The sequence below is a fragment of the Muscardinus avellanarius genome (genome assembly GCF_963383645.1).
Source record: "Muscardinus avellanarius genome assembly, chromosome: 19".
In the NCBI taxonomy this organism is placed as follows: domain Eukaryota; kingdom Metazoa; phylum Chordata; class Mammalia; order Rodentia; family Gliridae; genus Muscardinus; species Muscardinus avellanarius.
In genome coordinates, this window is record NC_137805.1 from 32,808,275 (window position 1) to 32,823,691 (window position 15,417).

Below are 15,417 nucleotides of genomic sequence, written 5' to 3' on the forward strand. Positions count from 1 at the left end.
CCCACCCACCTCCCTATCTATCTACCCACTGAACGACCACCCATCCCCATCCATTCAAAGAGAATCTTAGGAGTGCCTTCTCTGCGCATGCGACTGTACAGAGATCAATAAAACATCCAGATTACAGAGCCTGTGCTCCTATGGCGGGGCTAAACAATGAGGAAATAAAAAACAGTAACCGCTAACATTTATTGAGTTCTGACTGTGGGCTGCCGCCTGGATTTCAGCACTGTGGGCTACTGTGTGTGTGTGTGTGTGTGTGTGTGTGTGTGTGTGTGTGTGTGTGATACTGGGGATGGAACCAGGGGCATTCTACCTCTGAGCTACCCCCCCAGCCCTATTTTTTTATTCTTTATATTTTTGAAACAGGGTCTCCCTGACTTGCAAAGGGCTTGAGGCTGTCCGCAACCCACGATCCTCCCGTCTCAGCCTCCCGAATGCTACTTTCTATCTCAAATGATGGCAGCTCTCACATGGGAGGGAAAAGTAAGACTTCTGTCTTGTTTAAGCTAATTTTTTCCATCCTTCATTCCTCCCTCCTCCTCTTCTCCTTTTATTCCTCTTTCTCTCCCTCCCTCCCTCCCTCAGGATTGAACCCAGGGACATTCTATCTCCAAATTATGCTGAGGTTTATTCCCAGGCTCAAAGCGCCGTGACAAACCCTTCTGCCCCACCCTGCGAGTGGCCCGGGGTGCGGGGTGTGTGGGGCCGGCTGGCGTCCTGGGGGGGGTCCCTGTTGGCATGCTCAGGGGGCCCCTCTTGGCGTGCTCGGGGGGGGCCCTGTTGGCATGCTCGGGGCCCCTGTTGGAGTGCTCGGGGTGCTCCTGTTGGCGTACTTGGGGTGCCCCTATTGGCGTACTGGGGGGGCTCCTCTTGGCGTGCTCGGGGGGCCCCTGTTGGCATGCTCGGGGTGTCCCTGTTGGCGTGCTCGAGGTGCCCCTGTTGGCATGCTCGGGGGGCCCCTGTTGGCGTGCACGGGGTGCCCTTGTTGGCATGCTCGGGGGGCCCCTGTTGGCGTGCTCGGGGTGCCCCTGTTGGCATGCTCGGGGGGTCCCTGTTGGTGTGCTCGGGGTGCCCCTGTTGGCATACTTGGGGGGTCCCTGTTGGCGTGCTCGGAGTGCCCCTGTTGGCATGCTCGGGGGGCCCCTGTTGGCGTGCTCGGGGTGCCCCTGTTGGCATGCTCAGGGGCCCCTGTTGGTGTGCTTGGGGGGACCCTGTTGGCGTGCTCGGGGTGTCCCTGTTGGCGTGCTCGGGGTGCCCCTGTTGGCGTGTTCAGGGGCCCCTGTTGGTGTGCTCGGGGGGACCCTGTTGGCGTGCTCGGGGTGTCCCTGTTGGCGTGCTCGGGGGGCCCCTGTTGGCATGCTTGGGGTGTCCCTGTTGGCGTGCTCGGGGTGCCCCTGTTGGCATGCTCGGGGTGTCCCTGTTGGCGTGCTCGGGGTGCCCCTGTTGGCGTGCTCAGGGGCCCCTGTTGGTGTGCTTGGGGGTGCCCTGTTGGCATGCTCGGGCCCCTCTTGGGTGCTCCCGCTCGCGGGGCACTCACTGCCCACGTTGTTCCTGTAGGCGTTGTACATCTCCTTCACCCGCCGGTAGCGGAAGGCCAGCTTCCTCATCCAGTCCACGCCGCCGTGCACCCCGGCGCCCAGGCACAGGCCGGCCCCCGGCGCCGCGCTGTGGAAGCCGTCGGTGGAGAAGTTGTACGTGCTGGGCACAGGACAGAGAGAGGGAGTCAGTGCCGCTGCGGTCCCTGCAGCAGAGCGCAGGCCTGCTGGGGCTCCTGGGTGCCTTTGGGGGTCCACGGGCCCCCTGGACCCGCGTGGGGTGCATCTGTGGAGAGCAGGAGCTCAGCCTGTATCTCCCCGAGAAGGCCGGCCTCTGGCTCGGGCCCAACCTGCACCTACTTTTCTCTCTTCTGTTATCAAATAGCACCTCTAGTTTTTTTGGGGACCACCATTGCCCATGAGCAGTGGCTGAGACCTGGAAAGTCTCCTGTTCTCGTCCTCCGAAATCCTGAGCTCAGAGCGAATTCTACAAACGTAGCTGATGTCAGAACATTCCCAAAGAAGAGTCCAGAAGAAAATGTCAGTTTCCTCTGGATACTTTGATTCCCCCAAATCTGCCTGGGTGTCCGTCTCTGCGGAGGCCTGGCCCCTTACCTCTCCCCACCTTTCTACAGAAGTCCTTCATTTTCTTTCTTTCTCTCTTTCTTTCTTTCTTTCTTTCTTTCTTTCTTTCTTTCTTTCGTATTGGGGATGGAACCCAGGGACATTCTACCTCTGAGCTACACCTGAGCCCCATTTTTTAGTCTTTAATTTAATTTAATTTTTTTTGTAGTACTGGGGATGGAATTCAGGGGCATTCTACCTCCGAGCTATACCCCCAGCCCTGTTTTTTATTCTTTATTTTGAAAAAGGATCTCAATGAATTGCAGAGGGCCTCACTCAGTAGCTGAGGCTGTCCTCGAACCCGGATCTTCCTGTTTCAGCCTCCCAAATGTTGAGATTACAAGCGTGCACCACCACGTCCGGCTTTTCACTTTTTTATTTCTTAAATTCCATGCAACCTGGCACGATGGTGCATGCCTGTGATCCCAGTACTTGAGAGGCTATGGCAGGAGAATTGCAGGCTCCGGGCCAGCCTCAGTGAACTTAGAGAGGCCTTTCAAAATTAAAAAAGAATTAGGTTTGGGGGTGCAGCTCAGAGGTAGAATGCCTCTGGGTTACTACTACTATTAGCACACAAAAAAGGTGCCGCCCACTGTCCAACTGGTCGGGATATAAATCTTGATCCTAAAAGAAGCATGTTGGGCTACAGAGGTCTGCGTATGGATGGGGCGCTCCAGTGGCAGCGCTGAGGATTGTAAATGGTGCCTGGGAGCCAGAGAAGAGGGAGCGGGGAGGGCGCTGCAGAGCCACCCTTTCCTGCCTGCCTTCCCCAGAAGCTCTGCTCTGGGCTCACATCACCGAGCGACTCTTGGGTTCAGTGTCACAAGGAGAACCTGACCCAGGTGTGTAGCAGGTGCACCCAACATGGCCGCCTCAGAAGAGCCATTGCCTGTGAGGCCCATTGGCTGTTTCCTCTTGTACTCTTTGCTTGTTTCTACATTTTCTTTTTTATTTTGTGGTGCTGGAGATGAAACCCAGAGGCATTCTGTCTCCAGGTTATACCCACAACCCTATTTTATTTCTTATTTGGAAACAGGGTCTTATTAAGTAGCCGAAGCTGGCTTCGAACCTGCGATCCTCCTGTCTCAGCCTCCCAGGCACTGGGATTACAAGCGTGCGCCACCACACCTGGCTTGCGTTTTCTATTATGAGTTTAAGAGTAGAAAAAGAAATTTTTACTTTGTTTAGAAGATGTGTGTGGTTTTTTTGGGGGTTGGGGGTGTTGGGGATCAAATTCAGGGCATTCTACCTCTGAGCTACACCCACCCCTTTTCCTTTTTTTTTTTTTTTGTAGTACTGAGGATGGAACCCAGGGCATTCTACCTCCAAGCTACACCCCAACCCTATTTTTCTTTCTTTCTTTCTTTCTTTCTTTCTTTCTTTCTTTCTTTCTTTCTTTCTTTCTTTATTTATTTATTTTTTTGGTGGTACTGGGGTTCCTGGAAGCCCTTCTACCTCCGGGCTACACTCCCAGACCTATTTTTTAATATTTTTTATTTGGAAACAGGGTCTCTTAAGCCAGCGAGGCTGGCTCTGAACCAGCGCGATCCTCCTGTCTCCGCCTCCCAAGCGCGGGGATGACAAGCGTGCCCACCACGCCCGGCTTTATTCTTTATTTTGAAACGGGGTCTCACTGAGTTGCAAAGGGCCTAAGTAGCTGAGGCTGTCCCTGAACTGCGATCCTCCAGTCTCAGCCTCCCAAATGCTGGGATTACAAGTGTGCACCACCACGCCCGGCTTTTCATTTATTTTTTAAATTTTATTTTGAAACAGGGACTCCCTAGGGTGCTGAGAGTCTCACTAAGTTGATGAGGCTGGTCTCAAACCTGCAATCCTCCTGCCTCAGCCTCCCAAGGACTGCAAAGGCATGCGTGAGCCGCTACGCCTGGCAATAAATATTTCTTGAGTGAATACGTGGGGAATTTGATTTCTAGGGGAGAACACGGCTGAACCGCGGATTGTCAAAAGCCAGGTGCCGCTGGGCGTGGTGGCGCACGCTTGTCATCCCCGCGCTTGGGAGGCGGAGACAGGAGGATCGCGCAGGTTGGAAGCCAGCCGTGCGCGCTGGCTTAGGAGACCCTGTTTCCAAATAAAAATGTAAAAATAGGTCTGGGAGTGTAGCCCGGAGGTAGAAGGGCTTCCAGGAACCCCAATACCACCAAAAAAAAAAAAAAAAAAAAAAAAAAAAAAAAAAAAAAAGCCAGGTGCCAGCAGCACCACATGAGGTAGGTTCAGGGGAATGCAGCTCAGTATTCCAGGACAGCTGGCTGCTGCGGTAACTGTGAAAAACAAAGCCCTCCTCCGTCGCTTGCTACCCTGAGAGGGGGGCCATGACTTCTTGGAAGCAACACAGTTAATCCTGAGCTGAGCGGGGCCTTGTTTACTCCAGAAGCCAAGATGCCCTGGCTCCTCCATCCCCACTCCTGCCAGCTGGCCAGCGGAGGAACTTTCTGGATGGCTCTCATTAGCGGGAGGTGGCACCTGCTGCCCCTCACCCCGCCCGTGTGGGCTGCGGAAGGACCGCAGCGCTCTCTAGCACACACTGCGATTTCTGGCTTTGGACTCAGCTGGAGACACGCCTAGGAAGCGGATGCTAAGTGAAATTACAATAGCGATGGGTCCCGTAACCAGAGAGAAACGCGTTATTTGGTTTGATAACGTTCTTGATGGGCCCAGGGGCCTTGAATTGCGATCACTTTGGATAAGCGCACATTAACTCCAGTTCTGTTTTTCTCAGGTTCCCCCAGGGGCAGGCTTGGAACATTCCAGCCACATTCTTCTGAAGGCAGCCGGCTAGTTACCTGGTTTCCAGAAACCAGATCTTAGGAGTGTTTTCCCTTGGAAACCAGGCAATGTGCAGGAAATGTTTCTTGAGTATCGACTGTATCAATATTTGTATTGAAAATATATGCACAATCTAACCTTTGAGGAATATAGAACGGAATGCTTTTTTCCTTTTTTCTTTTTTTGGTACTAGGGATTGAACCCAAGAGAACTGTACCTCTGAGCTACACCCCCAGACCTTTTTGTTTTTTATTTAGAAACAGTGTGGCTAGGTCGCTGAGGGTCTGCAGTTCTCTTCTCTCAGTCTCCTAAGCACCAGATCACAGGCTCCACCGTTTCTGTCTTAAACCAAACACTCAGTGGTAGCCATTTGGGGAGGTCAAAGGTGGTGTTGGAATTTTGTACGATATGCATGTGTTAGTCCAGTAAGCAGGGAAAAACTCAGAGAGCAGTAAATATAAGCAGAGCCAGTGATTATGTTGGAAGGAAGCCGAGAGGGGGAGGAATTAGGATTTTTGAGTTCAGAGAGGCACAGATTCCAGTCCTGGACTGAGGCAGGCATGGCTTGTCCTGATACCAAGCCCTCCTGTCTTGGTCTCACCATCTTCTTGGCAAGAGGTGAGTTTGGTAATCAACCAACTGAGAGACTTTTTTATTTTTGGTAGTAGGGATAGAACCCAGGTGTATTCTACCTCCAAGCGACATCCCTGGCCCTTTTAAAATGTTTATTATTATTATTATTATTATTATTATTATTATTAAATTTTTTTGGTGGTACTGGGGATGGAACTCCTCTACCTCTGGGCTACACTCCCAGACCTATTTTATATTTTATTTGGAAACGGGGTCTCTTAAGCCAGTGCGGCTGGCTTCGAACCTGCGCGATCCTCCTGTCTCCGCCCCCCAAGCGTGGGGATGACAAGCGTGCACCACCACGCCCGGCAAAAATTTTTATTTTGAAACAGGGTCTTGCAAGGTTGCCGAGATGCTCCCCAAGTTGCTGAGGCTGGCCTTGAACCCGCGATCCTCCCGTCTCTGTACCGAACTAGCGTGCGCCACCCCGCTCGGCTTGGAGAGATAATCTGACAACCCAAATTCCTACCTTAAGTCTTGGCCATTGTCATCTGAGGAGACGTCGTCCACGTGGATCTGGTCACAGTCCTGCAGAGAGTGCGACAAGAAAAAAAATAAAGAAACGTGCCGGATAAATCTGATGTCGCCTTGGAGAGGTGGCTGCGGGGCCATGGGCAGCCTCGAGTTCTCATCTGGACGCTGTTGCTCGAGGTCCACGCTCCCTGGGTTAGGCCTCATTCCTTTATCTTGGGTCTCCATGTGTAAGACCCTAATGAAAAATTATAAGCCCCTAGCAACTAGCCAAAGGCCTAGCAAATAGTTCCTCATTCCTGTTAAAGTGCAGATTGGAGAAATCTTTCTGCTACGGGTTAAAAGTGCAAGCTTAGGATATATTTCTGCTGCAGTTTGAAAAGTACAAGCTTAGGAAACATCATGATTAAGGGTACAGTGATAAAAAAATGTGACCCCCAGGTCAGCCTGCCTTGTTCCAGAAATCTGCTGACTACAAGATGGACACACCTAGCATCTTGTCCAACGTTTGACCCCAGAATGTGCTTTTCAAATGGTTTTGTAATTTTCCTTTGACGCATGTAATCCGGCCCAATCCCCTCCCCAGCTTGCGGTTTTTCCCTTTAAATAATCCCAGCCCCTAGCGCTCGGGGTCGATCTCAGCTCCTGTGTGAGTCATGAGACGACCCCAGTGTGCACTGGCTCCTTAATAAACCTTTTGCTCATTGCACCAAGGATAAGTCTCTCGTGGGTACTTGGCGTCTCTAATCCCAAGGCTTGAGGGTCTCCCCTCTGCGGGGGTCTTTCACATGTAAATGAGCATGTTGGCTGTTGTGCAGTCCGTCATCCCAGTGGGAAGCAAATAAAACGGTAACAAAATAAAAAAATAACAAATAAAAAAGTAAGTAACAAATAAAAACAGTAAGCAAATAAAAAAGTAACAGCTACTTTGTTCGAAGGGTCTCCTCTGCTTGGGACCTAACCAGGAGGGGAGCCCTCTATGCTTCCAGTGTGAGTGTTTGAAGGTCACCTTCTGTGTCCCACGATCTGTGTGCATTGCTCTTTTTAAAAAATTTTTGCTGGCTCAGGAGAGTGAGGCCAGGGGCATTCTCCCTCTGAGCTTTACTCCCAGCTCTATTTTATATTTTATTTAGAAACAGGGTCTTGCTGAGTTGTTGAGGGTCTCATCCAATTGCTGAAGCTGGCATTGGACCTGTGGCCCTCCCTGTCTCACCCTCCCCAGCCCTGGGATTGCAGGGATGGGCCGGCGTGCCTGGCTGTGCATGACTGGATTGAACACTTACTACATCTCGGGCCTTGCTGTTCTGTGCACACCTAGGACATGTTGCTCCCACCACCCGGGAGCCTCGCGGCTGCCTTTCCTTTCCTTCCTTACTCCTATTTCAGGTGCTCGAGTTCCCGTCACAGGTACCCAGGGAGCACCGTTCCTGGGGAGCACCGTCCCTGGGGAGCACCGTTCCTGAGGCTGCACCTACTTCCATGACCAAAGAAAATCCCATGGACAGCACGGCTCTCGAGGGACGAAGGAACTAGGCTGGGAACATCTCTACTAGATTGATACGTTCGATTAGGGAGAAGCTTGCAAATTGGTCTGGAGACATATTTATTTAGCCCACACTACTGCACAATACAGTTTGAAAGAATGGCCAATATGTAAACTTGGGGTCTCTTGGACTTCTTTCCAGCCTCTCCTAGGGATTTGCTTCGTGTGGAGCAGAGCCGCATCCCGAACCCTGCCGGCCGCCTGCAGCTGAGCCCGGGCGGCGCCTGCAGCTCCCCACGGCCTGCGGGCTTGCTTCACGCGGGGTACTTGGGTCCCGTAGGCCTCCGCCTTGGAGATCTGATTCAAGCCCTTTCATATGGACGGAAGGATCTTAGGACCAGTGCCCCGATGAAAACAAAATGAACAGGAGATCGCCCCAGTGCCCTGGAAAAGCGCCTCCCCGGCCCCCCAAATCCTTCCCATTGGGGTCCGGCGAGCTTGGGCCCCGGGCTGGGCTCCGTGGGTTTTCCTCGACGTCAGGGGAAAGGTATGTGGGAGGCTCTGTTTTCTTCGTTTGTGCGGGGATTGTTGGGGCGCTAAAGTGTTGCAACAGTAGCGATCACATTTCGGACTTTATAAAACGCCATGAAGCTCACTCAGCTAGACGCTACCTCATACCCCGCAGCTGACCCGGATCGAGTTACCGCCAGCCGGCAACGAGGGGACCAGGACCAGCAGAGGCCGGGCGGCCGGCTTGGGCTTTGGGGAGGAGAATCGATGCCCCTAACTCTGCCGCTACTCCCCCAGGACTGGGGGGCAGGCCTCTAAAACGTCTGCATGGATTGTGGGTGCCTCTGGTCTCTCGAGGGCCGAAGTGTTAGTACTCTGGGGAAACCGAGCAGGACAGGCCTGCAGGGACAGGTGGCAAGGTGGCATACTATTTTATTTTTTTATAGGAAACAAGGCCTCACTAAGTTGCAGAGGCTAGCCTCGGAACTCCAGTCCTCCCATCTCAGTCTCCCAAGTACTGGGATTACAAGTGTGCGCCACCACGCCTGGCTGGAATTTCCACTTTCTGACCCAGAGAAACACCTGCAAAGAGCTTGTTTAAGGACATCCATCAACACAGTGAGAAATGAAGATGCCCTTTGTTCCCTTGATCAGAGCACAGCAGATCAGACATTCAGTGACTCCTACTCAGCCACTCAGAGAATGAGAGGGTTGTTGTTGCTGTTGTTGTAGTGGGGGTTGAGCCTGGGGCATTCTACTTCTGAGCTACCCCCAGACCTATTGATTTTTATTTTGAAACAGGGTCTCCCATAAGTTGTCAAGAATCTCATTACTTGCTGAAGCTGCCCTTGAACCTGAGATCCTCCTGCCTCGGCCTCCCAAGTACTGGGATTGCTGGGATTTGCCACCATACCTGGATGGAGGTGGATGGATCTTTATGTGAGCACACAGGGATGCTTCCAAACAGCTGAGAACACGAAGAAAGAAAGCAAAATAAAGAGTGGTGCATGGAGGAGCCAGGCGTGGTGGCACCCGTCTCTCATCCCAGTACTGGGGAGGCCGAGACAGGAAGGTTGCAGGTTTGAGGGCAGCTTCAGCAAAGTAAGTGAGGGTCCCAGCAACTTAGGGAGAGATCCTGTTCCCAAGTAAAAAATAAAATAGGGCTAAAGATGTAGCCTGGAGGTAAAAGGCCACTGGGTTCTATTCCCAGTACTACAAAAATAAATAAATAAATAAATAAATAATAAATAAAATACAGAAAGGAAAGAAGGAAGGAAGGAAGGAAGGAAGTTGGGCTGGGGGAGTAGCTCAGGGTTCAATCCCCAGCAACACACACACACACACACACACACACACACACACACACACACACACGAATAATATGTTTGTATACTGCTTTGCAAATGTAATTTCAAATGTCTCACTAGGGAGAAGCTCTAACATGGTTGGAGAGACCGGCATTTGTTAAAGGCCCCTGACGCGCCAGGGCTGGCGCTCAGCACTTTGCAGGTGTCAGGAGGGCTGGGCCGTTGTCCCGCCTGTGGGGGAGCCCGCGGCGCAGAGGGAGCGGGCGCCGCGCCTGTGTCGAAGCCCCAACCAACCCTGCACCACAAGTGTGACTATTTGGAAAGAGGGTCTTTGCGGGTGATCAGGTTAAGGTGCGCGCCTCCGGGGTGGGCCCCGACCTAGTGCAACCTACAACACTGTCACTAGCAACCTCGTTATTTCTTATTTTGTGGTGCTGGGGACTGAGCCCAGGGGGCATTCTACCTCCCAGCCGCACCCCCAGCCCTATTTTTTCATCTTTATTTTGAAACAGGGTCTCACTAAGTTGCGGAGGGCCTAAGTAGCTGAGGCTGGCTGAGAACCTGTGCTCCTCCTGTCTCATCCTCCTAAGTACTAGGATTACAAGCATGGGCCACCATGCCCGGCTTATTTTTGGTTTTGAAACAGGGTCTCGCTAGGATGCTGAGAGCCTTGACAAGTTGTTAAAGCTGGCCTTGAACCTGTGACCCTCCTATTTCTGCCTCCCAAGTACTGGGATTACAGGCATGTGCCCCCACGCCCAGCTCTGGCATCTTATTGAAAGGCGAAACGCAGCTGGGCCGCTCACCCCTGCCGCCACCCCCCCCCCCCCCCCCCGCGCCTGTTCCACACCAGGCAGCCACAGTGAGCCTGTGAACCACGCCATGTCACGCCAAAGCCTCCAGGGGCTCCCTGAAAGGGATCCTAAGCCCCCAAGTGGCCCGGAGGCCCCCCAGTCCTTCCAGCCCCTCCTCTCTAGCTGCTCCAGGCTCCTCCCAGTTCCTGGGGATCCTCCCCACACCTGGACGCTCTCAGGGCCTTTGCACGGAGGCCCCCTCTTCCTCCAGAAGCCCCACCCACCTCCCTCACCTCCTGCAGGCTTCTGCTCAGCGGGGCTGCCCCGCTTGGTCAAGTCTCCTTCAACTGGCATGACATTATCCACGCAGCTGCTTAGGGCCTCCTCCCCTAACCCCTACCCTGCACTTGAACTCAGGGTCCCTCTACCGCTGAGCTATGCCCTGGCCCCTTTTTATTTTATTTTGTGCCAGAGTCTTGCTAAGTTGCTGAGGCTGGCTTTGAACTTGCGATCCTCCCTCTTGCCGTGTCTTTTGTGTGGTTGAATCGCAGCACTTGGGGGGGGGGTGCTAAGCTCTCCGTGGGGAAGCTGCTGGAGGCTGGAGTGAAGCCCCTTATTCCCAGAAGGCACTGGGGCTTGGGGGAGAGACAGACCTGGCCAGAGCTGGCCTCTGCAGGAGGTGGGCTCCCTGGTTCCACTGGGCCCCCTGGGGAGCCTCCGAGGCTGCAGCCACCTCCCAGCTACACCCCAGCCTTACCTATCTTTCTTTCTTTCTTTTTTTCTTCCCTTCCTTCTTTTTTTCTTTCTTCATTCATTCTTTCTTATTTATCTATTTGGTAGTCCTGGGGGTGGAACCCAGGGGCTTTTCTGCCTCCGGGCTACACTCCCAGACCTACTTTATACTTTATTTGGAAACAGGGTCTCACTAAGTAGCTGAGGCTGGCTTTGAACCTGTGCGATCCTCCTGTCTCAGCCTCCCAAGCACTGGGATTATAAGTGTGCACCACCACACTATTCTTTTCTTTTGAAATAGGGTCTCACTGAGTTGCAAAAGGCCTCACTAAGTAGCTGAGGCTGGCTTCGAACCTGTGCGATCCTCCTGTCTCGGCCTCCCAAGCGTGGGGATTACAAGCGTGCGCCACAATGCCCGGCTCTGAGTCTGCATTTTATGGGCACAACTATTTACCCTTATTTGTTATGCAGTTTTTTTAAAACCCCTTTTTCTTTGCTTTAATAGTTCCATTTAAAATATGCTTTCCATTTGGAATTCTCCCCAGACCTTTCCGACGCCGGCCGGGTACACACAGGTGAACGCACCTGTGCGCGAGGCCTTCTCCCCCGGCTCCTGCAGCTCGCTCAGGGGCCCAGCCGCGGAGACGCTCGGCAAGCGTGTTCCCTCTGCGCGCTCTCTTTGTAAAACATGCTTTGGGGGGAATGTAAATGGTTTGTAAAAGCTTCCATCCTGGCCCTCTGCTAATTACTGCTGACCCAAGAGGGGCTGCGCTAATTTACCTTCCTTAATAAACTTATTAAATAGCAAATTTCAGGAGGAAGAAACTACACAGTCTTTATTGCATTAGGAGAGCCGCCAGTGGTCAGCCCCGGAGTGCAGAGAAAAGCCCATGCGCCACACGGGAAAGCCGGGCGATCGTGCGGCCAGGTGTTTCCAATAAACCCTCCCCGGTCGGTTTTGTACCTTCTTGGAGGGGGTGGGGGAGCTAGGGAGCATTTCAAGCCTCCTGAAGAAAAAGAAATGAAAGAAGAAGAAAAAATCTAGCCTCCCCTCCCTTAAACTAGATGCAGGTGATTAAACATAAACTAGTAAACGAAATCAGCGACTGCAAACCTCCAGGTCATTGAAGAACAGATGTGTGTCGGCGAGGTTGAAAATCATTTCTTCCATCATTAGCCCGATGCGCACGGACGTCGTGGTGTCCTGTGGGAAGAGAAGGGACAGAGCCATGCAGGCGCGGCCTCCGCGGTCCCCGGGCGTCCGTCCAGCCCCGGCCCCTCCTCACACCGTTCGTGTGAGGCCCGCACCTTGCGTGCCCACTCTCTCTGTCTTTTTTTTTTTTCTTTCTTTTTCTTGGTACTGGGGATGGAACCCAGGGGCATCTCCCTCTGAGCTACACCCCCAGAACTATATTTCATTTCATTTATTTTATTTTTTTCTTTGGGGATGGAACTCAGGGGCATTTTTACCTCTGAGCTACACCCCCAGACCTATATCTTATTTTTATTTTTATTTATTTAATTACTTATTTATTTTTGTGGTACTGGGGATAGAACCCAGGGACATTCTTCTGAGCTACAGCCCCAGCCCTATTTTCTATTTTTTTTTCTTTTTTTTTTTTGCGGGTCTGAGGATGGTTGAACCTAGGGGCATTTGACCTCTCAGCTACACCCCCTGCCCTATTTTTTATTCTATTTTGAAACAGGGTCTCACTAAGTTACGGAGGGCCTCACTAAGTAGCTGAGGCTGTCCGCGAACTACGATCCTCCTGTCTCAGTCTCCCAAATGCAAGCTCAAGGCCAGCCTCAGCAACCCTGTAACTCAGTAAGACCCTGTTTCAAAATTAAAAATCAAGCTGGGTGTGGTGGTGCACACTTGTAATCCCAGCATTTGGGAGGCTGAGATAGGAGGATCTTGGTTCACGGCCAGCCTCAGCTACTTAGTGAGGCCCTTTGCAACACAGTGAGACCCTGTTTCAAAAATAAAAAAGACAAGCCGGGCATGGTGGCGCACGCTTGTAATCCCCGCGCTTGGGAGGTGGAGACAGGAGGATCATGCTGGTTCGGAGCCAGCCTTGCTGGCTTAGGAGACCCTGTTTCCAAATTTAAAAAAAATATAAAATAGGTCTGGGAGTGTAGCCCGGAGGTAGAAGGGCTTCCAGGAACCCCAGTACCACCAAAAAAAAAAAAAAAAAAAAAAAAAAGACTAAAAAATAGGGCTGGGGTGTAGCTCGGAGGTAGAATATGCTAGGGTTCAACCCCCAATACTCAAAGAACAGGTTACACCCCTGCATGATGTGTGAAACAAATGTGCAGTCAGTGTGTGTGTGTGTGTGTGCTCGTGTGTTACGACGGCTTGAACCCAGGGGCATTCAGCCTCCGAGCTACAACCATGGCCCTATTTTTTTATTCTTTATTTTGAAACAGGGTCTCTCTGAATTGCAAAGGGCCTCCCTCACTAAGTAGCTGAGGCTGTCCGCGGACAGCGATCCTCTTGTCTCAGCCTCCCAAGTGCTGGGATTATGAGCATGCGACACCACGCCTGGCCTATTTTTTATTTTAACAGGATCTGTTTGGAGGGCCTCACTAAGTTGCTAAGGCTGGCTTCAAACCTGCGATCCTCCTGTCTCAGCCTCCCAAGTACTGGGATTACAAGCACGGGCCACCGCGCCCGGCTCTTTTCTCTATACTTGACATGGCCGACTGTAGTCCTGTTCTCTTTATTTTGGTTCCCCCGCCCTAGTGGCTTGTCTCTATAGGAGGATGCCAGATGCCAGGGGGTAACAACCCTCCCCCTGGGGGGGCGGATGTCTGGATTATGAGTTAAGTGGAAATTTTACTTTTTTTTTTTTTTTTGTACTGAGGCTTGAACTCCAGGGCATTGTACCTCTGAGCTCCACCCCCCAGCTATACAGCTACACACACACACACACACACACACACACACATATAATTTTTTTTGAAACAGGGTCTTGCTAAGTTGCCAAGACTGGCCTTGTGGCCTTGAACCTGTAATCCTCCTATCTCAGCCTCCCAAGTACTGGGATTACAGGTGTGCACCCCCAAGCCTGGCAGTGGTGGGGTCTTGATATAATCTAGTTGTGCAGGTGCAGGTAGGTGTGGAATTACTCCCTAGAAAGGCACAATTGTCCTAGCAATTAGGTAATACAAATATTGCCCTAAACCAGGCTACTTATCCAAGTAGAAAATGTTTTTCAGCCGGGCGTGGTGGCGCACGCTTGTAATCCCAGCATTTGGGAGGCTGAGACAGGAGGATCGCACAGGTTCGAAGCCAGCCTCAGCTACTTAGTGAGGCTCTCGGCAACTTAGTGAGACCCTGTTTCCAAATAAAATAGAAAATAGGTCTGGGAGTGTAGCCCAGAGGTAGAAAGCCCCTAGGTTCCATCCCCAGTACTGAAAAAAAAAAAAAAAAGCAAAAAAAAAAGCACGGGCACCTTCCGGCCAGGCTCCTGGCTACCTGAAGGCCGCTGGCCCCTTCACTCCGCTCCATCCGTCCAGCGCCTCTGGGTGCAGCAAGGGTTTCGAGTGAGATAGCACGCGTGAACACCTCGCCAGGCCCCGGTATGCAGCAGGTGCTCAGCTGTGTTGGTTACCGGCACCCTAACCCTACCTTGCAAATTAAGCAAAGAATCTGTGTCACTCCAGAAGGAACACCCGAAATCACACTGGAGACAAAGTCTGTCAGATGCGGCGCACGGGAAAAACATTTTCCTAACCATTACAGGCCCTCCGGATTAAAGGAGAATCAGTGGTTAATTTCCTAAACAAGCCACAGCACAAGTGGTTTGCTTCAAGGGAGAGGAAAAAAAAAATCAATTTAAACCAGAATGGAGCACTGAGGGATTGAGGAGGGGGAGTTTTTCCAAAACGTGCACCGGGCCTGGGAAGGGCCGGGCTGGGGCTGGGAGGAGCGTGGAATGTGAGATTTGTTTGCTTGGAGAGTGTGTGGGTGGTTCTCTCGCAGGGAAGGCGAGGCCCGGAGAAGACAAAGGCACTTGGGGTTTTTCCAGCGTGATCTAATGCGCAGCAGATTGCGGGGCTCCGCTTTGATGGCCCCAGCGAGGCAGGCCTGCAGAGACTGCGCCTCGGAATCACCCCTCAGGGCAGATGCTGGGGCCCTGGATGGCAGCGCTGTAACCCAATTATTATGCCTTCTTGACGAAATTCTCTTAATGAGAGGAGGGTGGCTGGGTCTTTCATCACGGGGCTGCTCAGAGAGCAGCCTGGTGGATCGCTTGAATTATCTTGTGATGTGTGGTTGTATGTCTTGGAGGATAGGAGCGTAAAAAAAAACGTCTTTCCTAAAACAAAATCAGTGTGGTGTAAAACAAGCGAGAGACAGAATGGCCTGTGGGTACGGGAGATTTCAGAATCTGAATCTGAACGGCGAAGCTATTCCGGGTTATAAAGACAGTTGCTTTCTTTTCTTTTTTCTTTTTATGCTGGGAATTGAACACAGGAGTATATTCTACCTCTGAGCCACATACCCCCCGCCCTGCTTTTTAAAGTTTTAATTTTTA

The 15,417-nt window shown here is 52.0% G+C and overlaps 1 protein-coding gene across 1 annotated transcript in view; it reads right to left on the bottom strand.

Annotated features, from left to right (window-relative positions):
• Nucleotides 1-15,417, bottom strand: part of EYA2 (EYA transcriptional coactivator and phosphatase 2) — a gene marked incomplete at its 3' end in the record, with an annotated part of 105,439 nt that overhangs the window by 5,765 nt on the left and 84,257 nt on the right. The window contains exons 7-9 of the mRNA XM_080716254.1: nt 11,991-12,080; nt 6,049-6,107; nt 1,541-1,701 (exon numbers count right to left, since the gene is read on the bottom strand). Of these exons, the coding sequence (XP_080572380.1) occupies nt 1,541-1,701; nt 6,049-6,107; nt 11,991-12,080 (310 nt within the window). The remainder of the gene's footprint in view (nt 1-1,540; nt 1,702-6,048; nt 6,108-11,990; nt 12,081-15,417) is intronic.